The sequence below is a fragment of the Phyllopteryx taeniolatus genome, chromosome 17 (genome assembly GCF_024500385.1).
Source record: "Phyllopteryx taeniolatus isolate TA_2022b chromosome 17, UOR_Ptae_1.2, whole genome shotgun sequence".
NCBI lineage: Eukaryota > Metazoa > Chordata > Actinopteri > Syngnathiformes > Syngnathidae > Phyllopteryx > Phyllopteryx taeniolatus.
In genome coordinates, this window is record NC_084518.1 from 7239645 (window position 1) to 7266037 (window position 26393).

The window sequence follows — 26393 nt, forward strand, 5'->3', positions numbered from 1 at the left end:
AAATGACAAAACAGTACTTAATCATGCAAAAACAAATTAGGATTTTAAGACAACTTTACACACTGTGCATTGATCACCAGGATTACACATTGTTGTATGTGTCTGTCATGTGTCCCAGTCATGCCATGCCATTTCAAAGTGATTATATCGCAGATATACAGAAGTTAAATTGATAAATATGATTCAGAATGCGCCTTCTGCTTCAGTCTTCGGCTCTATCCGCCGCTGTGACCTCACTTGTTTTTTGGCTTTCCAAGTGAAAAAGGAATACGTGACCAGTGGATAGGGAAAGTCACTCGACAGGGGAAGAAGCGTGGTCGGCTATGGATGCCTAGCAAGCATTCCACACTGTGTTGATCACTTCGAACCGCCGTGTTTTGACAAAGACTTAGCAGAAAGCATAGGATACAGAGGCAGAGGCTGAAACCAGCTGCGGTGCCAACTATTTTTCCTACGGCCATCGGGACCTCAGCCTCCAGCAACAGAACTAAATCTCGCAGCCGCCACGGTCCACGGTCCCGCGGCGAAGTGGCGCAGACGAGGTGAGGATTTCCCTGTATATACCTACGATTCTATTATCGTTACTATGTACTGAGCAGTAGGGAAAAAAAGACCCACGCTGTAGTTTTCAGAACTGTCGTCTGTAATTTTGCCGTTATGACAAGCCAACAGACACAGCAAAGACTTTATTGCGGCGTGTTATAACACTACTCGAGCGAGAGGCACACAATATATAGGAATACTGCAAACTGTGTAAAAGCTCAACCAGTTCAGGGTGTACCCCGCCTCCTGCCCGATGACAGCTGGGATAGGCTCCAGCATGCCCGCGACCCTAGTGAGGAGAACCGGCTCAGAAAATGGATGGATGGATGGATGTGTAAAAGCTTGTGCCGTGTCACTGAAACATACAGTGGGTACGGAAAGTATTCAACCCCCTTAATTTTTTCACTTTTTGTTATATTGCAGCCATTTGATGAAATCATTTAAGTTCATTTCTTGGCATCACGGTGGCCGACTGAATAGAGCGTCAGCCTCACAGTTCTTAGGACCGGGGTTTGCATGTTCTCCCCGTGCCTGCGTGGGTTTTCTCCGGGCACTCCGGTTTCCTCCCACATCCCCAAAACATGCATGAATTGCAGCCTCTAAATTGCCCGTAGGTATCAATGTGAGTGCGAATGGTTGTTTGTTTGTATGTGCCCTGCGATTGGCTGGCAACCAGTTCAGGGTGTACCCTGCCTCCTGCCCGATGATAGCTGGGATAGGCTCCAGCACGCCCGCGACCCTTGTGAGGAGAAGCGGCTCAGAAAATGGATGGATGGAAGTAAATTGTTTTCCTCATTAATGTACACACAGCACGCCATATTCCATCCATCCACATTGACAGAAAAAAATTTTAATTGTTAAAATTTTTGCAGATTTATGAAAAAATAAAAACTGAAATATCACAAAGCCATAAGTATTCAGACCCTTTGCTGTGACACTCATATATTTAACTCTGTTGCTTTCCATTTATTCTGATCCTCCTTGAGATGGTTCTACACCTTCATTGGAGCCCAGCTGTGTTTGATTACCCTGATTGGACTTGATAAGGAAAGCCACACACCTGTCTATATATGACAATACAGCTCACAGTGCATGTCAGAGCAAATGAGAATAATGAGGTCAAATTAACTGCCTGAAGAGCTCATAGACAGAATTGTGGCAAGGCACAGATCTGGCCAAGGTTACAAAAAAAAAAGATTCTGCTGCACTTAAGGTTCCTAAGAGCACAGTGGCCTCCATAATCCTTAAATGGAAGACGTTTGGGACGATCAGAACCCTTCCTAGAGCTGGCCGTCCGGCCAAACTGAGTAATCAGATGAGAAGAGCCTTGGTGAGAGAGGTAAGGAAGAACCCAAAGATCACTGTGGCTGAGCTCCAGAGATGCAGACGGGAGTTGGGAGAAAGTTCTAGAAAGTCAACCATCACTGTAGTCCTCCACCAGTTGGGGCTTTATGGCAGAGTGGCCCGACGGAAGCCTCTCCTCAGTGCAAGACACATGAAAGCCTGCATGGAGTTCACTAAAAAAAAAACACCTGAAGGACTCCAAGATGGTGAGAAATAAGATTCTCTGGTCTGATGAGACCAAGATAGAACTTTTTGACTTTTTGTGTGAATAAAACCAGGCACTGCTCATCACCTGTCCAATACAGTCCCAACAGTGAAGCATGGTGGTGGCAGCATCATACTTTGGGGGTGTTTTTCAGCTGCAGGGACAGGACGACTGGTTGCAATAGAAGGAAAAATTAATGCGGCCAAGGATAGGGATATCCTGGATGAAAACTTTCTCCAGAGTGCGCAGGACCTCAGAATGGGCCGAAGATTCACTTTCCAACAAGACAATTACCCTAAGCACACAGCTAAAATAACAAAGGAGTGGCTTCAGAACAACTCCTTGACTGTTCTTGAATGGCCCAGCCGGAGCCCTGACTTAAACCCAATTGAGCATCTCTGGACCTAAAAATGGCTGTCCACCAACATTCACCATCCAGCCTGACAGAACTGCAGAGGATCTGCAAGGAGGAATGGCAGAGGATCCTCAAATTCAAGTGTGAAAAACTTAATTCCCAAAAAGACTCATGGCTGTATTAGCCAAAAGGGTGCTTCTACCAACTACTGAGCAAAGGGTCTGAATACCTATGGCTGTGTGATATTTCAGTTTTTTTCAGCAAAAATTTCAACAATTCTGTTTTTTCTGTCAATATGGGGTGCTGTGTGTACATTAATGAGGGGGGATTTTTTTTTTTAATGATTTTAGAAAATGGCTGCAATATAACAAAGAGTGAAAAATTTAAGGGGGTCTAAATACTTTCTGTACCCACTGTATATGAATATATAATACGTATAGTCATGCTAAAAAATACTGGCACTCCTGGGTTGCCATTATTTCTAGCCATGACTGTATAAAAAGACATGCTTTTGAAATACCGTCACATGGAGCCAGTGGCCACTCTCTTTTTCTCTTGTGCAGCTGCTACTTGGCTGCTCATTGTCGTCACTGTCAGGTTCAGACCTCCTGATCAGTTCAAACGAACAGTTTAATGATGCCAAGTTCAGTTGAACGTCGAAATCCCCCTCCTCCTCATATTCCAACATGTTGCTCGCCATTGCGTATAGTGTGTAGCGTGCTGTGTTTGGCAATTGCAACGTCACTTCCAGTAGCCCTTGTGGTGGATAGAGTAACCACACCTCGGTGTCTTGAGCATCGGGTATGTTCGGGGAGTGCTCCATACGTGTCGTAAAAAACTCATTTTTAGCTAAACTATAGTTGACAACTTGCTGGAATTTGCGTGCATGTATTACAAAACATATAAACAATGCAAATATTAATTTTAACTGACCCCATAACATTTTTGTGATCTGACCTTGAAGACTCTTCACCTTTTATCCAAAAAGGCTTCTTCAGTTCAATTTTTTTTTAGATGTGGAGTCTCCCTATTTATGTCTCGGTTGGTGTGTCCCCTGGGTGTGGTCAACAATAGTTTGTTTTTGTTGTTGCCCAGCGTGGTTAATGAAATGACCAGCCTGCATTTGAACATGTTTATTCAAAGAGCCCTTAATCACAAAATAATCTCAAAGGGCTTCACAAACCCACAGTTTGCAGTTTTCGACAAGATCCCCTGCTCTAAACTCTGCATCAGGGCAAGGAAAAACTCCCAGAAAACCTATTTGGGACCATGGAAGCTACCATGAGAAAGGACCACAGATGGAGGGAACCCCCTCCTAGAATGATCAGGGTGCCATGGATGCCGGGTGGGCAACATTAATCGCAGAAAATCGAATCAAACTTTATTTAGAAAGCACTTTCCATACAATGACATGCAACTCAAAGTGTTTCACATAGATAAAATCAATACCTTCCTGCCACTCATCAATACAGACACACATACACACACATGCACACACACACACACACACACACACAGAGGTAAAAATAATAATAATAATAATGTAATGACCTATGACTGGGCACAGAGAATTCAGGTGAGGGCCCAAGACAGACAGCACACTGCGGCCACAGTTCACCGACATGGAGCCCCAGTGCAGTGGCGTAAGAGAAGCCACATATTGGAACTGAGGACCCCATGAGACAGGACCTCCATCACAGCTCCCAGTGCAGAACGCTCCCTCTGAGGAAACATTGAAAGACAATAAAATAATCATAAACATATACTAAAACATATGTATGGATATAAAACCCAATGTTCAATAAAAACTAAAATGAACAGACTAAAACTGTAAAAATAGCATAAAGATAAAATAAAATAAATAATAATAAAACAATTAAATATTGTAAAAACAGTCAGAGGACAAATGAATGTGTACCCTTTGGAATTTCTTACATTTCTGCATAAATTCGTCATAAAATTTAGTCTGATCTTAATCTAAATCACAAGAATAAACAGAGTCTACTTAAACTAATACCACACAAACAAGTGTATGTTTTCCTACTTTTGTTGAAAATAACATACGATAAACAATCACAGGACAACCCTTGGATTTAATAACTGGTTGATCCTCAACTCTTTGGCAGCAATAACCTCAACCAAATGTTTCTTGTAGTTGTGGATCAGACATGCACAATGATCAGGATTAATTTTGGACCATTCCTCTATCCAAAACTGTTGCGGTTCAGCATGATTTCTGAGATGTCTGATGTGAATAGCTCTCTGGAGGTCATGGCACAGCATCTCAATCGGATTCAGGTCAGGACTTTGACTGGGCCACTCCAGAACGTGCATTTTATTCTTCTGAACCCATTCTGTTGTTAATTTGCTTCTGTTTTGGTTCATTGTCCTGCTCCAACACACATGCTCTTTTGAGCTTTAACTGTTGGACAGATGGCCTCGAGTTCTTCTGCTATCTTGATCAACCTGTGAATTCATGTTTCCATTGATGATAGCGAGCTGTCAAGGCCCCGAGGAAGCAAAGCATGCCCTTATGATGATGCTCCCTCCACCATGATTCACAGTTGGGATAAGGTTTTGATGTTGGTGTGCTGTGGCATTTTTCCTCCACACATGGCATTGTGTGTTCCTGTCGAACATTTCAGCTTTGGTTTCATCTGTCCACAGAATAATTTGCCAGTAGTAAGAGATACCATCTAAAACAGGAAATTGCTTAGCTTTGACCAGCAACTATAGCAGTTAATTTATGGCAATGTAAAGATTGTCAATAGGGTCACTTTCTTGTCAGGACAATTTTTGTTTCACTTGTCAGCTTTCAGAGCATACACCACTTTGTTCTTCTGTGTATATCATATCCATTCAATCAAATTGATATTTTGCACAGTGTTAGATTTTATATGAAATAGGCACTGTAAATGTCAGAAACAAGTTTTAGAAATAGATTTCAGCCTGCAAAATGTCAAAATAGTCTCACAAATGACAGAGCCTAAATAAACCACTGGCATTGACTCACTTGTTTGAAGTTAGACAGAGAGAGCCACCATGCTTCACAGTGTATGCAGGACAGAGAAGCGTGCACACTCACACACATATAATTGCATACACTCACTGGAGGACTGCTGGAGTCAGAGCCATCTGGGTGGCTGTATGCTCCCAGATGTTCTCTATAATTAAGCTTTGGACCTGGCAGATTCTGGTTCAGCCCAAATCCAACCTCTCATTTACTGTAACACGCCCCAATACATAACAAGCCAGGACTGTCCAAAGCTCTTGTTTTGCAACTACTTTTTGTATGAGCACGACTGGAGTAAGCTGGACGACATACGGTAGGTGGTTGTTTTGCCTAAAAGTGCCATGTGCTGTGCTGTATTTTTTTTTCTTAGATATGACTTGAACTGCATGAGTTTAATCCCAAATAAGATTTAGTAGATTTTGAGGAATGTATCTGGTTTGTTTCAAAAACTGATGAATGAACATAGACAGACAACACACTAATATACTACATGTTTTGTATCACATGAAGGTGTTCAAAATGTCCATTGCCAAGGAAGCGGCAAAGGCCATGCTATCTGATGCCCTGTTGCAGGACAGTTCTTCGTTAAACCGGATCAACCATCTGGAGTTGGAGCTTCCTTTGGACAGAGTCATCAAATACGTATCTGTTGGTCTCCCGCTGTTGCTGGTCTGCATGGCCTTTGCCCGTGAAGTGTCCCTCGGTAAGAAAGTCTCTATCTTTTTTCAGAACCTCGGAAGGACATTTTTTGTATTTCATTTGCTTATGTCCCTAATTATTTTCATTCCTGAGTGTTTAGTACACTGGGTTACAAAATAAAATAAAAAAGTGAGTTGTTTGATTTAGGACAATTTTGTATTGCTGAATCTGAAAATGCCATCCATTTCTCTTGTTCAAGTCAGGTTTCAATGCAAAATTGATAACAGTTTATTAAACAAATGTTACAAACTTTGCTCATTGTAAATTGAAAAGTAGTCATAATAGTTCAAAATTCAGGGAATGACCCTCGGTTTATTTGAACCTCTAAAGCATAGGCGTCAAACTCAAGGCCCGGGGGCCAGATGCGGCCTGCCACATCATTGTATGTGGCCCGCGAAAGCGAATCATGCTTGTCAACTTCCATGATTTTTGCTCAAATCTGTACCCAAATTCCAAATTGTCAAAATAATAAACAATAATGTTTAGATATTGCATTTTTCTGTTACCAAACCCTTCTTCTACAGTAACTTAAACAATACTTGAACAATCTATTATCCTTGTCTTCTGATTTCTAAACTAGTTATCCCTCAATTTGTTGTGTAATGGTAATAATATGATTTGGTGATTAAACATTTATATGGTTTTACTGTTCTAATGGCCCTCTGATTGAGCAAAACCAATCTGATATTTGGATTCAGCACATCTAACTTGTCCTAATTACGCTAAAGAAATCTCAGACAATACATTTGTTGTTGACCAGTGTTATTTATTTCATATTGTGTGTTTAAATATTTATCGTTGTGTCGTTGATGACTGTAGGATATTCAACATTAAACAAATTATTATATAAATGCAGCCCTATGGGGGGCACAAGCCAGTGCAAACTGTAGGCCGGTCCAAAGCCCGGATAAATGCAGAGGGTTGCGTCAGGAAGGGCGTTCGGCTTGAAACTTTGCCAAACAAATATGAGCGTTCATCCAAAGAATTCCATACCGGATCGGTCGTAGCCCGAGTTAACAATGTCCACCACCGGCGCCGTCAACCTGCAGGGCGCCGTTGGAAATTCAGCTACTGTGGGTCGAAGTTGAAGAAGAGGAGGAAAGCGGGTTCTTCGGCAGAAAGAGAAGAGGAAAGCACAGAGGCTAGAACTGAATGTGGGATCTTCGAATGTTGGGACTATGACAGGAAAATCTCGGTAGTTGGGTGACATGATGATTAGGAGAAAGGTTGATATATTGTGTGTCCAGGAGACCAGGTGGAAAGGCAGTAAGGCTAGAAGTTTAGGGGCAGGGTTTAAATTGTGCAGGAGGTTTGGGTTTTTAAGAATAGAGATGGAATTTTGTGGGCTGGTGCCAGCAGTGTGATAGCTAGATGCAAAGAATACTTCGAGGAGTTGATGAATGAGGAAAATGAGATTACCTGAAGTAAGACAGAATATATGTGCATGAATGAGAGCGGTAGTGGGGGAAGAGTGAGGCTACAGGGAGAAGGGATAGCAAGGGTGGAGGACTTTAAATACTTGGGGTCAACCGTCCAGAGCAATGGTGAGTGTGGTCAGGAAGTGAAGAAACAGGTCCAAGCAGGTTGGAACGGGTGGAGAAAGGTGTCAGGTATTTTATGGTTTTATGGAGGTTGCAGGAGATAGGCTTAAATGGAAAAGGATGACGCGCTGTGGCGACGCCTAAAGGGACAAGCCAAAGGAAAAGAATAAACAAATTATTATTTATCTATAATAATTATTTAGACTGGATGTAGTGGTAAATAGAAAAGTCACACATGCTAAATTATCCTATAAGGGACACTGGCCAAGTTAACATGTATGGCTTGATTTTCAGTACATTGTTCCCTCTCTCCATCGCCTATCACCTATTCAGTGCATTTCAGTCTTTTTTTCATATTCATATTGCTTATAATTCACCATATTGCGGGATTTTGAGTGTGTGCTGTATTTTTTTATTTTGTGTGTGTGGTAAAATAAACATGACCTAGCCTAAAACATTAAAGCTGTAAAAAAAAAAAAAATACATAAAAAAACTAAATCATTAAAACACCTATCACAAGGAAAGAAATTGTACATATTGTGCAGTACTGATGTGCATTACTATATGTTTAAGAGTTTCAAATATGTTTAAGAGTATAGAAGGGGCATGGTAGAGGTTAATAAGAGTCTGGGGAGGGTCATACAGCTTTAAAATATGTATAACTAATATATTTTTTTAAATGTGGTCGCTATTTCATGGATTTCACCAATTGTGGGGATGGTCCAGAAACTATAACCTGTGGTAAACAACATGTAATTAATTAGTTTAGCTCACCGAAAAGCTGAAAAATACACTTCTATATTGATGTATTTCACTTTTATGACAGAATCTTCCATGGAATGGGCGCGTGCATTGGCCGTTAATCACGGAAGTTATGTTGCAAGTGTGTCAACTTGCCAATTTGCTAATTGACAACACTCGTTGGAACAATGAAAAGGCTACTTTATTCCTGGTGATTACTGAGAATCGTGAATGCAAGTTCCAAGAGAAAAGAGACAAAAATGAAGACGAAGGTAGGCACAGGATGGTCACATTCACAATTACCCTGCACGGACAGTATTTATTTAATTTAGCAATTCTAGCTTCGAGTCGGAGTCAAGTTAGCCGCCGCAATTGTTCATACTTTGCATTACGGTAGCATGATGCCAATGCACAGCGATGGCCAACTTCAAAATAAAAGCCTAACAAAGCATTGCAGTCCATGTATTTGTCAAGCTTTTATTTTGAAGTTGGGTCTCACAGCGCATTGGAGGTGTGTTACCGTCATGCATAGTATGAACAATCGCTGTGGCGGCTGGCTTGACTTTTTTTATGCCGGAAAACACGACATGCGACACTGCATCTTCCTCATTCGGAGGAGAATCTCTCTCTATTGGCCTCTTTGGTCATGTTGGTTACTTATGAGGTGGCACAGTGACCGACTGGTTAGCGCATCCGCTTCACAGTTCAGAGATCATGGTTCGAATCTGTGCTCTGACCCTACTGTGTAGAATTTGCATGTTCTCCCTGTGCCTGTGTGGGTTTCTCTGCTTACTCTTGTTGCCTCCCACATTCCAGAAACATGCATGATAGGCAGTGTTGGGGAGTAGCTAATTACATGTAACGAGATTACATAATTTAGTTAGAACATTTATGCAATTGTAATCCTTTACATTACATGAAGAAAATGTGTAATTAAATTACAGTTAGTCATGGAAATGTTCATGTTGAAATTGTAATCATGGAAATTTCCTAAACTACATTTACATTACAAATATACTTGAAGAAAAGCCACAAAAGTGAGGATTTTTTTTTTCATATCACGTCCTCCTTTTTAAGATGACAGTTGTTATTGTCTCTCTCTGTTCATGTGCCATTCTCAAACATGACACATTTTTCCAAATATGACCTTGAAGCGGCACTTTGTGGTGAAATCGATGAATTTGTCTAAGATTTTGAAAAAGATAGCGTCCTAGTCATAACACATAAAAGAACATTGAATTTTGAACTGTTTCATCTTCATAATTTTGGTCTTTTTTACGGAACATTCAACTTATCTGTTTTTTTCTGGAAGCGATATTGTCTAAATTGTGCACATTCGTCATTAGGTCAACATGGTATGATGTTTTCCACATGCTATATATATACACACACACAAACACACATGCACATATAGAGCGGCTGAAATAAGTATTAAACACGCCACCATTTTTCTCACTAAATATACTTCCAAAGGTGCAATTTACCTGAAAATTTCCCTAGATGTTGGGAACCACTCAAGTAATCCGTACATACAAAGAAAGTAGAGCAAATAAGCTCAGAAATTGTGTGTAAAAATTTGAAATAACACAGGGAAAAAGTATTGAACACATGAAGAAAGGGGGGTGCAAAAAGGCATGGAAAGCCAAGGCAACACCTAAAATGTATCAATAATGAAACAGAAATCCACCCCCTTATCAGTGCAAATGAATATTATCGGGTTCAGTCCTAATTTATGGCCAACAAAAAGGTCTCATTGCCAAGGTGTGAGTCAAGACACATCTCATGATGGGTAAGAGCAGAGAGCTGTCTCAAGACCATTGCAAAGTAATTGTTGCAAAACATAACGGTGGCATTGGTTACAGGCACCTATCTAAGCTTCTGAATGTTCCAGTGAGCATGGTTGGGGCCATAATACTGTAGCAAATATGCCCATGGCATGGTTGTCAACGGCAAACCCCAACAACTGATACTTTCTGCATACTTCTCTTCTGACCCTTAACGAGCAAGTCTATTTGCCCAGGATACAGGAAACCTGGTTTTCTCATCAACTGGACCATGAACTAATTAACAGTCCTCCCACAGCTATTCTGAATGGTTTCTCCAACAAAGACCTTTTTCTGCAAACTGATTTAATGACCCAGAATTTGGGAAACCCTCTTTTCAAATGTCTTTCAGGTCACCCTGCCCAATCTTTTTATCAACCGAATAAGTTGATTGTGTTTGCTTCAAATAACATGGAAATGTTACAGAATGGACATTAAGTGTTCTTAGCCACCAAAAAAAGTTGAAACGCTCATTGCATAGATTAACCATGGTGTGTGTGACAATGCAATTCCTTGGTACAAAAGAGTGAAGCCTTTTGTTCTCTGCCGCTTGTTCTGCTCTGCTGAAGACATTGGCTCCCAGCCAGGAAGTCCCACCCGTCACCACGAGGCGTGGAAGACGCGCTGAAACGGGCTAGGCCCGGGCGAACCTTCCCTGCCGCGCCGACGATCACGGACGGCAGAGTTATTCTGCCAGCTCCCCAAAACTAAACTTGTGTGTGCGGGTGAGTCACCACTGACAGGAATCCTGGCAGGCTCAAGTTTTCTCTGAGCATGTGACGAACAACGTCACCCAAGCGCTTCGGCCACTGGCTCTTTTGCGTCACCTTTTTTCTTTTTCCTCCTTTTTCTTCAAATCAACCTGTCGGCGCCCTTACCCAGCCATCGGGAGGATCAACCCACCTACCTAAATCCTTTCCTGTGAAATGTGAGTACAACCTGCTGATTACCAAGTACAAATGGGTGCATAATTAGGTTTATACTAGTGATCACAGAAATTCCCAGCTCTCGCATCTCTCACCGCACATCCTCATGTCCCACCCTTATGTCCTGAGTTCAGCCTTCTGTACGAATGTTTACCCTTTGTAGTAAAATCCCTCTGCACGGTTTACCCTTTAGTTTTCCCTTGTAGATTTAATTACCGTATTTTCACGACCATAAAGTCCAAAATGGACGGGGCGCCTTATGTGTGCACCGAGTTCCAACATCTATAAATGTTGTTGTGTGATGAGCGCTCTGCTTGACTTTTTTTTCTTTCCATTTGCATTTCCGGGGTGTGCATTGTGTGGAAAACAACATCGGTTTGGCTAAGGACTCCCAAAAATGTCACCTACGAAGAGACACGCTTACGAAGCACAATTTAAACTGCAAGCTATCATTTACACGGAGGAACATGGGAATCGAGCAGCCGCGAAAGAATTCAAGATCATGGTTCGCAAGTGTAGGAAACAGGAAAACGAGCTTCACCAAGTAGAAGCTGAGTTTCCGCAGAAAAAAAAGAAAAACAAAACACGGAACCAAGCCGAGTTGGTCCCAGTTGGAAGACCAACTCGAGCGATGGATTAATGAGCAAAGAACAGCCAGGAGAAGCGTCTCTACAGTCACCATTCGACTGAGTGCAATAACCATCATAAACAAACTTTTCCATGATATTCTAATCATTTGGAAAGGGTCTGTATACAGTCGGTACGGAAAGTATTCAGAGCCCTTTAAATTTTTCACTCTTTGTTATATTGCAGCCATTTGTTAAAATCATTTAAATTCATTTTTTCCTCATTAATGTAGACACAGAACCCCATATTGACAAAAAAAAAAAACGGAATTGTTGAAATGTTTGCAAATTTATTAAAAAAGAAAAACTGAAATATCACACAACCATAAGTATTCAGACTGTTTGCTGTGACACTCATATTTAACTCGGGTGCTGTCCATTTCTTCTGATCATCCTTGAGATGGTTCTACACCTTCTTTGGAGTCCAGCTGTGTTTGATTATACTGATTGGACTTGATTAGCAAAGCCACAAATCTGTCTATATAAGACCTTACAGCTCACAGTGCATGTTAGAGCAAATGAGAATCATGAGGTCAAAGGAACTGCCTGAAGAGCTCAGAGACAGAATTGTGACAAGGCACAGATCTGGCCAAGGTTACAAAAACATTTCTGCTGCACTTAAGGTTCCTAAGAGCACAGTGGCCTCCATAATCCTGAAATGGAAGACGTTTGCGACGACCAGAAGAACCCTTCCTATTGCTGGCCGTCGGGCCAAACTGAGTAATCGGGGGAGAAGGGCCTTGGTGAGAGAGGTAAAGAAGAACCCAAAGATCACTGTGGCTGAGCTCCAGAGATGCAGTTGGGAGAAAGTTCTAGAAAGTCAACCATCACTGCAGCCCTCCACCAGTCGGGGCTTTCTGGCAGAGTGGCCTGACGGAAGCCTCTCCTCAGTGCAAGACACATGAAAGCCCGTATGGAGTTTCCATCCATCCATCCATCCATTTTCTGAGCCGCTTCTCCTCACTAGGGTCGCGGGCATGCTGGAGCCTATCCCAGCTGTCATCGGGCAGGAGGCGGGGTACACCCTGAACTGGTTGCCAGCCAATCGCAGGGCACATAGAAACTAACAACCATTCGCACTCACAGTCATGCCTACGGGCAATTTAGAGTCTCCAATTAATGCATGTTTTTGGGATGTGGGAGGAAACCGGAGTGCCCGGAGAAAACCCACGCAGGCACGGGGAGAACATGCAAACTCCACACAGGCGGGGACGGGGATTGAACCCCGCACCTCAGAACTGTGAGGCTGACGCTCTAACCAGTCGGCTACCGTGCCGCCCGTATGGAGTTTGCTAAAAAAAAAAAAAAAAAACCTGAAGGACTCCAAGATGGTGATAAATAACATTCTCTGGTCTGATGAGATCAAGATAGAAATTCCATCCATCCATCCATTTTCTGAGCCGCTTCTCCTCACTAGGGTCGCGGGCGTGCTGGAGCCTATCCCAGCTGTCATCGGGCAGGAGGCGGGGTACACCCTGAACTGGTTGCCAGCCAATCGCAGGGCACATAGGAACAAACAACCATTCGCACTCACAGTCATGCCTACGGGCAATTTAGAGTCTCCAATTCATGCATGTTTTTGGGATGTGGGAGGAAACCGGAGTACCCGGAGAAAACCCACGCAGGCACGGGGAGAACATGCAAACTCCACACAGGCGGGGCCGGGGATTGAACCCGGGTCCTCAGAACTGTGAGGCTGACGCTCTAACCAGTCGCCCACCGTGCCGCCCAAGATAGAAATTGTTGGCCTTAATTCTAAGTGGCATGTGTGGCAAAAACCAGGAACTGCTCATCACCTGTCCAATACAGTCCCAACAGTGAAGCATGGTGGTGGCAGCATTTTGCCGTGGTGGTGTTTTACAGTTGCAGGGACAGGGACACTGGTCGCAATCCAAGAAAAGATGAATGCGGCCAAGTACAGGGATATCTGGACGAAAACCTCCTCCAGAGTGCTTAGGACCTCAGACTGGGCCGAAGGTTCACCTTCCAACAAGACAATTACCCTAAGCACACAGCTAAAATAACAAAGGAGTGGCTTCAGAACAACTCTGTGACTGTTCTTGAATAGCCCAGCCAGAGCCCTGACATAAGCCCAATTGAGCAACTCTGGAGAGACCTGAAAATGGTTGTCCACCAACGTTCACCATCCAACCTGACAGAACTGGCGAGGATCTGCAAGGAGGAATGGCAGAGGATCCCCAAATCCAGGTGTGAAAAACTTGCATCATTCCCAAAAAGACTCATGGCTGTTTTAGCTAAAAAGGGTGCTTCTACTGAGCAAATGGTCTGAATACTTTTGGCTGTGTGATATTTCAGTTTTTCTTTTGTAATAAATCTGCAAACATTTCAACAATTCCGTTTTTTTCTATCAATATGGGGTGCTGTGAGTACATTAATGAAGGAAATAAATTAACTTAAAATGATTTTAGCAAATGGCTGCAATATAACAAAGAGTGAAAGATTTAAGGGGGTCTGACTACTTTCCGTACCCACTTACATATATATATATCCATTCATTCATTTTCTAAGCCGCTTCTCCTCACTAGGGTTGCGGGCGTGCTAGAACCTATCCTAGCTATCATCTGGGAGGAGACGGGGTACACCCTGAACTGGTTGCCAGCCAATCTCAGGGCACATACAAACAAACAACCATTCGCACTCACGGGCAATTTAGAGTCCCGAATTAATGCATGTTTTTGGGATGTGGGAGGAAACCGGAGTGCCCGGAGAAAACCCACACAGGCACGGGGAGAACATGCAAACTTCACACAGGCTGTGTGATGAAGAAGCCTAAGCTTGGCATCCAGGAAAGGAACCTGGAGGGACAGATGGTGGTAGATGGCTGTAGTGAACACTTTCTTTCAGAAGAGGCAAGAACATAGGGTGACCTACAAGAGCGGAGGTAGAAGCACGCAGGTGGATTACATCTTGTTATTAGACAATGTTATCTGAAGAAGGCTACTGACTGTAAGGTAATGGTAGGGGAGAGGGCGGCTAGACAGCATAGGATGATGGTGTGTAAAATGACTGGTGGTGGGGAGCAACATTGAGAAGACAAAGGCAGAGCAGAGAACCATGTGGTGGAAGCTGAGAGAGTAAGAGTGTTGTGTGGCTTTTCGGGAAGAGGTGAGACAGGCTCTCGGATGACAGGAGACTGGACCACTACAGCCAAGGTGATCAGAGAGACAGGCAGGAGAATACTTGGTGTATCTTTTGGTAGGAAATGGGAGAAGGAGACTTGGTGGTGGAACCTCAAAGTAAAGGAAATCATACAAGGAAAGAGATTAGCTAAGATGAAGTGGGACACTGAGAGGAATGAGGAAAGGAGGAAGGAATACATGGAGATGCAATATGGGTTTTGACCAGGTTGTTTAACAGAATTCTAGTGGATGAGAAGATACTGTAGAAATGGAGGAAAGTTGTGCCGGTGATCATTTTTAAGAACAAGGGTATACGTGCAGAGCTGTGGGATCTATAGAGGAATAAAGTTGATGAGCCACACAATGAAGTTATGGGAAAGAGTAGTGGAAGCTCGACTGAGGACAGACGTGAGTATTTGCGAGCAACAGTATGATTTAATTATTTCCAAAATAATGATCTGTGGTTTTAATAATTTGTTTTCAAACATCCGAGTGTCCTGTTGATGTATTCTTTCAAAATTAAGAAAAGTAATCAAAATGTAATCAAATGTAATTAGTTAAATTACTTTGAGAAAGTAATTAAAATAGTTACACTGCCATTACATTTTTAACAGGGTAAATTGTCATTGTAACCAACTACATTTACAAAGTAATCTCCCCAACACTGATGGAAGGTTGATTGAAAACTAAATTGTCCGACGGTGTGAATGTGAGTGTGAATATTTGTCTGTATGTGCCCTGCGATTGTCTGGCAACCAGTTAAGTTCCTCACCTCTAGCCCGAAGGCAGCTTGGATAGGCTGACGCCTAAAAAAAAAGTGGATACATTAATTACTGTATTTACTTCCTGCCATCTAATAGAAGACCATTCAGTTGTTCTGTCTGTCACTATGCCTCACTGTCATAGATGAACATACATTATTTATTGTAAATATAATTTTTTTGAGCAATTAAGTACACAAGAGGCAGCACGGTGGGCGACTGGGTAGAGCGTCTGCCTCACAGTTCTGGGGAGTTTGCATGTTCTCCCCGTGCCTGCGTGGGTTTTCTCCGGGCACTCCGGTTTCCTCCCACATCCCAAAAACATGCATGGTAGGTTAATTGAAGACTCTAAATTGCCCTTAGGTGTGAATGTGAGTGGGAATGGTAGTTTTTTTATGTGTGCCCTGCGATTGGTTGGCAACCAGTTCAGGGTGTACCCCGCCTCCTGCCCGAAGATAGCTGGGATAGGCTCCAGCACGCCCGTGACCCTTGTGAAGATAAGCGGCTCATAAAATGGAAGGATGGAACTTTATTGGCCGTCAAATATTTACAGTACTACTTCAAAAGACACACGACAAGGATAAAAATAAACTCGCTTTTGTATTCAAATATACTGTACACGATGGCGACGCGGAGTAAATGTCTTTTGCAGAGCCAATCAATGACGCCATTGATCGGATCGGCGAATTATGACATTAAAGCTGATCAGCATAAAATGCTAAATATCGGCCGATACCGATCAGGCTGATCAGATCGGTGTAAACTATAAAAAACTGTGCAGCCTACTGAATTTTACCAGACTGGCATACCTACCCTTGTTCATCGATGGACAGTCGGTGTTGAGAAAAAGGGAGATTGTATTGAAAAGTAGCAATAAAAAGGCCCCACGTTTTGGGTTTATTTCTATGCATATACTGTATTGCCTTTCCATTGCATTAAATAAAGCTAGAGGAAAACTGGGATCATTACATTTTGACTCCCCCTCATACAATAGGATGGGACTGACTTTCTGTACTGTGTTTGATTATTGTCTACTTCTGTATTGGATGTTTGAGCGTCACTTCACTGGAGGAATGATGTATGAGCCGGTCGCAAAGTGGAACGTTTCCTCCTAGTTAGCAGCCAGTTGTGCCAAAGTATCCAGTGCAAAAATGGATGATGCGAGAACTTGAGTTCTCAAGGACAAATACAAGTACATAATGAATTTCATTTCAAGAGGTTAATTGCCAATGGAAAATGTACATATATCCATGCATTCATCCATGCACTGCATATATTTGTATGTTTCACAGTTATCATGATTTTATCAAGCGCATGTTCAGGTATATTAGAAAATGTTGCTCAAATTACAAACATATTGCACACAGAATGTGGACCTTATGATTGCCTCTATTGAGCTCGACTAGCTGACGTCCTAAGATTTAATTAGAGAGTGTGTTCCTACTGAGCAGATATAGAGGCTGCATTTCAAAAATAGAAACCCTATGTTTCTGTTTGTGAGGCTCAGCCAGTGTAGGTGGGGAACAGCCTTGGTGCGTTCCCTCCCTAGTTTCTCTGTAAGGGTGGAGTAGACTTGGGAAATGAAAGATGTGTGTGTGTTGTTTAGATTATGTGGTTGTGTGAAAATCAAGTAAGTCCAAGGTGGAGAAGCGTTATTTTGGGAAGTAGTCACACACACGGTTTTTACAATAATGCACTGAATAAAGCATACAGTAAACAACATTTTAAAAAATTATTCCATGTTTACTTAACAAAAAATGTGTCATGCTTAAATAAAACACTAATTGTATTTTGGATATAATTTCATAATTAGTTTCATTGAATTATTAGAAAAATTGAGTGTCTGGTTCATAATTATATGTACACGGTATGTAATTAAAATATGAACATAATCTGTATTTAACCTAATATGACTGTGGAAAAAATACTAAGTGTGGGTTTGATGTGCTGAAAAGGATACAGTAAATATTAAGTCTACTTAGCTTTGTTGTAATGCCTGGTAATTGTGGTGCCAAAATAAATTACGGGTTTATGGCCCAAAAGTTCAACAGTTTCATTGGATCAGAAAACATTTTACCAACATGTATTTGAGAGATTTCAAGTGTGTTTTTGCACAATGTACTGTAGTTGGGCTTGGATGTTCTTCTTTGTCCAATAGCCTGGACATAAGAAGACAGGAGATTGTTGTCACATGTACGAAACAGCCTGTACTTGACAGAAATTCCTGCAGAAGAAGTGCTGCTGTTGGCCAACCTGACTTCTTCTTGTCTTTTCATCAATGTTGGGGGGATGTACAGTACGGTATTATTATTATTATTAGTATTGGTATGCCATATTTTCTCCACTTGAAGATGACAGTCTTCACTGTGTTCCATTCTATATTTAATGCATTGGAAATTATTTGTATCCTTATATATATATATATATATATATATATAATATTTACCACGCTGGTGTGCTTGTTGTTGTAGGGACTAGTGGCAAGTTGGGCGGGTCGCTTTCAAGAGCCATGAGAAATAAGTGTGATTTCTATTTCCACAAACGGGTAAGATGAGATGCCATAGGCATAGATGGTGAACGGCTTGACAAAAAACTGTTACTGTGGCAAAAATAGCATGTTCCAGACTGCAGTACGGCTCCAGAGCTATCGGTTTAAAATAAACAAACGCCGCCCATGAAATGCTGCTCTCTCTCTGTGTAGAACTCTGTTCGAGAGCAGAGAGAACTCCTGCCATCATTGCCATCACGTCAATTCAATGCCTGGAAACGTCGTCACATTCAACATGGCCACCATATGTCAATGCATTGCCTTTGATGGAATGTTGACACATTAAACATGACCACGACATACTGGAGGCACGGGCTACTCTGTTAGCTGGAGCTAAGTCATATTGTATATCTGTGACCCGGAAATTCATCTGTCCTATTCTCTGCCTTCATACATGGCGCCACAGCGCCAGTAAACAACAGTGGCCAATTCTGGAACGAACAGACTTTGGCAACAGCAGTTTATGTGAAAACATGGACACATTGTTCGGTCCTGACAGTCTATTTTATCCCATATCCGTTATAGCGGGGTCCGTTTTATCGATGTTCCACTGTACAGTGAATCAACTGCAATGTTAAGAAGTGACCAGCCGAGGGACCTGTTTGGACATGCTAATAAGATTAGCCCCAATGTTATGGTAAATGATAACGCTCGAAACAACACAAGAAGCAGCCCATAGTGTTGTATACTTATCTCATTGTATTATAAGTATGAAAGAGAAAACAGGAAACAATGTGCAACTGCTGCATTTCGTATTTCGCTCTTCAGAAAGAAACTAGGATGGCATGCCACAGCTGCGTGAGTGTGCAAGGTGGGTTCAAGGACACTGTGTAAATGGGACAGAATTGGTTCTTTTGTAATACAGTACATAATTGTAAAAATTTTTCCATCCATCCATTTTACGTGCCGCCTATCCTCACTAGGGTCGTGGGCGTGCTGGAGCCTATCCCAGACATTTGCACATACATTCATGCCGACAGGCAATTTAATGTCTTCAGTTAACCTACCATGGATGTTTTGGGGACGTGGGAGGAAACCGGAGTACCCAGAGGAAGCCCCCGCAGGCACAGGGAAAACATGCAAACTCTACACAGGCGAGGCCAGATTTGGGTCCTCAGAATTGTGAGTTAGATGTGTTAACCAGTCGGCCACCATGCCCCAAGTAAAAATTTAATACTTGGAAAGTTATTTTTGTTTTATATCAGAAGGCTTTAGTTAAAACACTACGATCCCATAACGATAATATGGAATTAATTTTGTTTTGTAATACAAGAGTAGATAAGATAAAATATTTTGTTAATATAGTGAGCCAGAGCTGCTAGGAATGCAAAATTATCAATGTACTTTCACCATTGTTGCTGTCATACTGTGTTGCGTGTTTTGCTTGCACATTAATGACAAAAGTCCTGTTTTTGTTATAATTCTTCATTAAAAAAAAATAAAAAATACCATTCAAGCAACACATTTCTCCTCATGTTTTTGAGATCGTAGGGTGAAGGTTGCAGCTGGCTACTTGGGTGGATGGAATGGGGGGCAACAATGGGAAAATGAAATGCCAGTATTTTGGGGGTAATAGCCCATCAGGAACATCCAGCCATCCATTTTCTGTACCACTTAGTCTCACTAGCGTCGTGGGCGTGCTGGAGCCTATCCCAGCTATCTTCGGGCGGGAGGTAGGGTACACCCTGAACTGGTCGCCAGCCAATTGCAGGGCACATATAAACAAACAACCATTCCCGTTCACATTCACACCTACAGGCAATTTAGAGTCTTCAATCAACCCACCACGCATGTTTTTGTTTGTGGGAGGAAACCGGAGTACCCGGCGAAAACCCATGCAGGCCCAGGGAGAACATGCAAACTCCACACAGGCGGGGCCGGGATTTGAACCCCGGTCCTCAGAGCGATGAGGCAGATATGCTAACCAGTCCCTCACCGTGCCGCCCATCAGCAACATGTTGAAAAAAATGAATTATGAACTTTGAACGGTGAACTGAATTTTGAACAAGTTTTCGTAGAAAACAAACTTTCCCAACACTGATCCTGTATTATTACACGTCACAATATATATCGCAGGTTTAAAAAAATCGCAATGTCATTTTTTTCCAATATCGTACAGCCCTAATTGTTATGTTGTGTTTTTTTTTTAAAATATTATTTGGCAACGTGATAGTGGTGTTTTAAGAGGTGTTAAGTCCTCACTGAAGGCTCAAGTCCGAAATGTACTGCCCACCACTGAATATACAGTGGGTACGGAAAGTATTACCGCCCTTAAATTTTTCACTTTTTGTTATATTGCAGCCTTTGCTAAAATCATTAAAGTTAAATTTGTCCTCATTAAATTTGACACAGCACCCCATATTGACAGAAAAAAAACAGAATTGTTGAAATTTCTGCAGATTTATCAAAAAACAAAAACTGAAATATCACATAGCCATCAGTATTCAGACCCTTTGCTGTGACATTCATATATTTCACTCGGGTGCTGTCCATTTCTTCTGATCATCCTTGAGATAGTTCTACACCTTCATTGGAGTCCAGCTGTGTTTGATTATACTGATTGGACTTGATTGGGAAAGCCACACACCTGTCTATATAAGACCTTACAGCTCATAGTGCATGTCAGAGCAAATGAGAATCATGAGGTCAAAGGAACTGCCTGAAGAGCTCAGAGACAGAATTGTGGCAAGGCACAGATCTGGCCAAGTTTACAAAAAAATTTCTGCTGCACTTAAGGTTCCTAAGAGCACAGTGGCCTCCATAATCCTTAAACGGAAGACTTTTGGGGCGACCAGAACCCTTTGGCCGTCCGGCCAAACTGAGCAATCGGGGTAGAAGAGCCTTGGTGAGAGAGGTAGAGAAGAACCAAAAGATCACTGTGGCTGAGCTCCAGAGATGCAGTCGGGAGATGGGAGAAAGTTCTAGAAAGTCAACCATTAATGCAGCCCTCCACCAGTTGGGGCTTTATGGCAGAGTGGCCCGACGGAATCCTCTCCTCAGTGCAAAACACATGAAAAGCATGGAGTTTGCTAAAAACAACCACCTGAAGGACTCCAAGATGGTGAGAAATAAGATTCTCTGGTCTGATTAGACCAAGATACAACTTTTTGGCTTTAATTCTAAGCGGTATGTGTGGAGAAAACCAGGCACTGCTCATCACCTTTATGAATATGGTGGTAGCAGCATCATGCTGTGGCGGTGTTTTTCAGCTGCAGGGACAGGACGACTGGTTGCAATCGAATGAATGATGAATGCGGCCAAGTACAGGGATATCCTGGACGAAAACCTTCTACAGAGTGCTCAGGACCTCAGACTGGGCTGAAGGTTCACCTTCCAACAAGACAATGACCCTAAGCACACAGCTGAAATAACAAAGGAGTGGCTTCAGAACAACTCCGTGACTGTTCTTGAATGGCCGAGCCAGAGCCCTGACTTAAACATCTGAGCATCTCTGGAGAGACCTGAAAATGGCTGTCCACCAATGTTCACCCCTCCACCTGACAGAAATGGAGAGGATCTGCAAAGAGGAATGGCAGAGGATCCCCAAATCCAGGTGTGAAAAACTTGTTGCATCATTCCCAAAAAGACTGGCTGTATTAGCTCAAAAGGGTGCTTCTACTAAATAGTGAATACTTATGGCTGTGTGATAGTTCAGTTTTTCTTTTTTTAATAAATCTGCAATAAATTCAACAATTCCGATTTTTCTGTCAATATGGGGTGCTTTGTGTACATTAATGAGGAAAAAAATGAACTTAAATGATTTTAGCAAATGGCTGCAATATATCAAATAGTGAAAAATTTAAGGGGTCTGAATACTTTCCGTACCCACTTATATATATATATATATATATATATATATATATATATATATGTACTGCCAGTATACTGGCTATATTGACAACCCCAAAGGAGGCTAACTTTTGAATTGTTGACAATGGCTCCCCATCGCTCAGATAATCCACTTCAAAATCCTCCTCCTGACCTACAAAGCCCTCCATGACCTGTCTACAATTTACCAAACTGAGCTCTTCCATTGGCACACCAACGAACCCTCCTCTCCGCTGATAGTAACCTGGTGCCCTCTCAAATCAGAACTCAGTCCCAAACACAGTCAGAGACTAATTGTTTTCATCTCATCTCATCATCCGTTCCCCTTATCCTCACAAGGGTCGCGGGTGTGCTGGAGCCTATCCTAGCTATCTATCCCTTGTTGGGATCCGGTGCAGTCGTTATGTTCTCGCCCAATCCCTACACCATTTCTTGCTAAGTACTTGTACTCTGGTCGGGTGCACATGTGAACCAAGAATAGTTTAAACTGCAACCTTTAGACTGGACAACAATGTTTTGCTGGTTGGTTCAAGTCATTAGAATTAATTAGACTCACCCAAATATTTACAATGAAATTATTATTTTACATCAAGGGTAATTTGCTGCTAAAATAGGACCCTGTGGTCGGTGAATGACAATATTACAAAGGATAACACATTACAGTTAATTTGTGGTTGTGCATGGGGTATGAGGGTTGTGTATAAAATACCTCAAGTTAAGGTTTGCTTGAAGGCATTTTATTGAAGTAAGGTTAAAATGTGTCTCAAATGGCTCATATTTTATTACCAGATCATGGTACTGATAATGTTGCTTTTTTCGCAGGCCCACAGATTAGCTGTTTTCCTCCCAGCAATTTCACAATGAAGCAGGCCAGCTATGTGGATACGTACTGCTGGGATTCCCTCATGCATCACGAGTTTGATAGCAATGGGAACTTTGAGGAGCGCTCCCTTTGGGTACACAAAGTGAGTGAAATTCATTTGATTTGAGCATGCCGTTTGTAGAGGGTTTTAGTTTGTAGACCAAAGTGAGTATTATACTTCACATGTCCCTTTAAATAGGAAGCTGATTGTTTTGTTGGTAGAACAACCGGTTCCTTTTTGTGACATTTATGGCACAATCAGAAATTAACCAAAAAGTACTGTGACACACTGTAAAGAGATTGGATTGTAAATTTTCTTCTTCCATGTTTTCTCTGTCACTCCTCTTTAGATGTTCCCATATTCTCTTCTGGCTATGGCAGTGTTAATGTATCTGCCGGCTCTCATCTGGCGCCAGCTTGTTGTGCCTTCGCTCGGCTCAGACCTGCTATTCATAATTGATGAACTAGACAAGTCGTATAACCGCTCAGTTCGATTGGCTCAGACCATCCTGGATTTGCGCCAAAATACCAAGAACCCATTAACATTTCAGGCAGAACTGCACAGGTAAGAAATTACTACCTGGGGCCTTTGTTAAATATGTTAACTTGCAAATACAGAGACAGAAAATAAGGACTTTGTCTTCTCGGAAGACCTTCTCTAAGATTATACAGTGTTTCTGTGGTATTTTTGTCCATTCATCCATATGAGACGGACACCCAATTGCTGCTTTAGTTCATTCTAAAGATTTCTGTTTTTATGTCCTATTGTCTTTTATACTTAACCAATTACACTGAATAAATACAATTCGGGGGGTGGGGGAGGGAGAGAGATAAGAGTTGGAGTTGATGTATTAGTTACTTGATTATGAGGTATGTCTGGTTTTGCACATTCAATTGATTTATGTTTATCCTTTTGGTAATTCATTTTGTAAGAACTGGGGGCAAAAGAAAATAAATACTGACTCAATGAAGTAACAAAATAGATACAAAGTAAATGGAAACATGGCAGAAGCAACAGTGCCATCTGTTCCTGCCAAATTAAATGCATCTGTGTAATGATAAGGTAAGATTCCAGAAAATATGGGGGAACGGTCTTGATGGAGGCCTACAGTGGCTAATGTGGTAAGCAGTGCCTATAAGTTAAATATAGAATGTGCTTGGTTCCCACTAGGAATTATCTGCAGCTGTATGAACATACAGATGGTGCTCATATTCTTCTCTTTTTGTTTATGTGCAGAGCCAAGAGGAAGCGATACTTTGAGTACCCCCTCCTGGAGAGATACATGCAGTGCAAGCAAAACTCCTATTTCCTCGTGAGCATGCTTTTCCTGCGGGGCTTCCTCCTGCTGACCTTCATGACGGCTGCCTGTCTTTATCTTGCCTACTTCCACCTGTCCGCCTTCCTGCAGGATGAATTCAGCTGTTTTGTGCGTAGCGGCATGCTACGCGATCAAAACTGGATTCCTGAGCTGGTTCAATGTAAAATGATAGGCCAGTTGGTCTTTCAGGTGATAAGTGTAGCCAATGGTGCCATCTATGTTCTGTTAGCACCAATTGTCCTCTTCAGTATCATTAGGCTCTTTGTTTGGGACACCACCTTCATCTCCGTATATGAGGTCCTTCCAGCCCTGGATCTTCTCAACCAACGCAGGCTAGGGTGTCCCCTGAATGATCTCAATGTGCTCTTGCTCTTCCTACGGGCCAATGTTGCACACCTAAAGTCATATGGGAAGGTTAGGGCTTTGTGCTCTCTGGCACCGCCGATGGTTGGTCAGACTACAGTAGGACAAGGACTGAATGCAATGCTGAGCCAAGAGGAGATTGAAGAAAGGGAGGAGGCCGCAATGGAGTTGGCAGAGGAGGTGCAGGAAGCCAAAGAGGAAGGGAAGTTCAACCTTGTGGATATCATGACTATTCTGGGAGCGGCGCAGGGACGAATTGTAAACTGCAACGAACAGAGGCCAATGGTGGAGGAGAATATGAGTTTTGGTACCGTAACACTGATCTACACACTCAAACGCATTCTACTAGTGGCTATTTTCACCTACATCATTTGGGATGTACAGAAAATCATTAAGTGAACTTTATAACCAATCAATGTTCTAAAAACATGTACATTATATACAAGTGAATTAATTGTTCTGCACAATTGTTAGTCTGTATTTTTCTGCTTTATTGTATTCCACAATTCCATACTGAATCACCTCTATTTGTCAAACCACTGGTGAATGTAGAAGAGATGGAATTGTAGTAATTCCTACTCCTAACTACCTTTCTGTCTCTTCGCAGAGCCAAACCACCAGGGGTACCATGAGTTGAAGGAGACTGCACCATTTAGTCATTACTAGGCCTCCTATGGACTGTATCAATGTGAAAACTTGTGAAGGAAGGTTTTGGACACTCTAAATTAGTACTATATCCACAAAGCGTGTGACACAAATTAAAGTTTTGTCTCAAGAGTCATGTGGTTTAAGTTATAATTACCAATAAATTAAGTTATAATTACCAATTACTAAGTTGTATTGAGAAAAATGACATTGTTTTTCTTTTATCCCTGTCTCTCAGCTACTCAAAACTACCACACAGAGAAAAACTCGGTCATATCTAATTGATTGTATTGTGCAGAAAAACAACTACGGGTGCAAGTTTAAGTCAAATAGAGGAACATAAACTTATTCAGAATTGTACTTGCTTTCACGCATTAACTTTTATGAAATATGTCCAATTATTATGTGAATTTAAACTGTGTATTTATATTATTCTAAATAAACACTATTTGAGTCCATACTGTCTTATTGTGTTTGAAGGGGTTCAACAGATAGCAAGACATATTCTACAATGTAAGCTTTTATTAACAGCTGAAGGCAACAACGACTCGGTGTGAAATCCTGGAGCTGGCCTTCAAAATAAAAGAATGCCACTATAATAACACGGTTGCACTACGACTCCCTTTGTTGTAAGAAGGAAAAAAAAATTAAAGTGGCACTGTAACAAGTCATTTCTTGTACTTGTTAAACTTGAAATTAACCAGTATGCATTTCCCCCAAAAATTTATTACAAAACTGGTGTGGTGACAGAACTGATGTCGGCGATTTCGGGCACTGGAATGTTGTTTCTCACCTTGGTCTCTTCCTTGAAGAGGAGCGACTGTGCATGTCAAATTTTAAATTAGAGTTAATGGGTGAAGATTTCTGTGTTCCAGACCAGAAATGCATAATCAAATAACAAGCCCCAATTTCAATTAAGTAGGGACGTTGTGTAAAACCTAAATAATAACAGAATACAATGATTTGAAAATCCTTTGCAAACTATATTCAATTGAATATAGACAAATGAGATGAATACAGACACCTGAGATGAACAAAACAACTTTCCTCATCTTTACCTATATACTATTTACCTTGATCATCGAGAAAGATATACATATATTTTGAATTT

General features: G+C 41.8%; 1 protein-coding gene across 5 annotated transcripts; it reads left to right on the forward strand.

Annotated features, from left to right (window-relative positions):
* Window positions 1-234: 234 nt before the first annotated feature.
* Window positions 235-25740, forward strand: panx3 (pannexin 3). 5 transcript variants are annotated; one of them, XM_061751971.1, is made up of 6 exons: window positions 5663-5773; window positions 5971-6163; window positions 22916-23058; window positions 23306-23520; window positions 24193-24944; window positions 25245-25740. In XM_061751971.1, the coding sequence occupies exons 2-6, from the start codon at window positions 5980-5982 to the stop codon at window positions 25301-25303; spliced, it is 1353 nt and encodes a 450-aa protein (XP_061607955.1). In that variant the 5' UTR covers window positions 5663-5773; window positions 5971-5979; the 3' UTR covers window positions 25304-25740. The 5 variants fall into 5 exon arrangements, with proteins under 5 accessions (XP_061607954.1, XP_061607955.1, XP_061607953.1 ...); XM_061751970.1 differs by lacking the exon at window positions 5663-5773 and adding an exon at window positions 235-542 and having other exon boundaries at window positions 24193-25740; XM_061751969.1 differs by having other exon boundaries at window positions 24193-25740.
* Window positions 25741-26393: the final 653 nt, after the last annotated feature.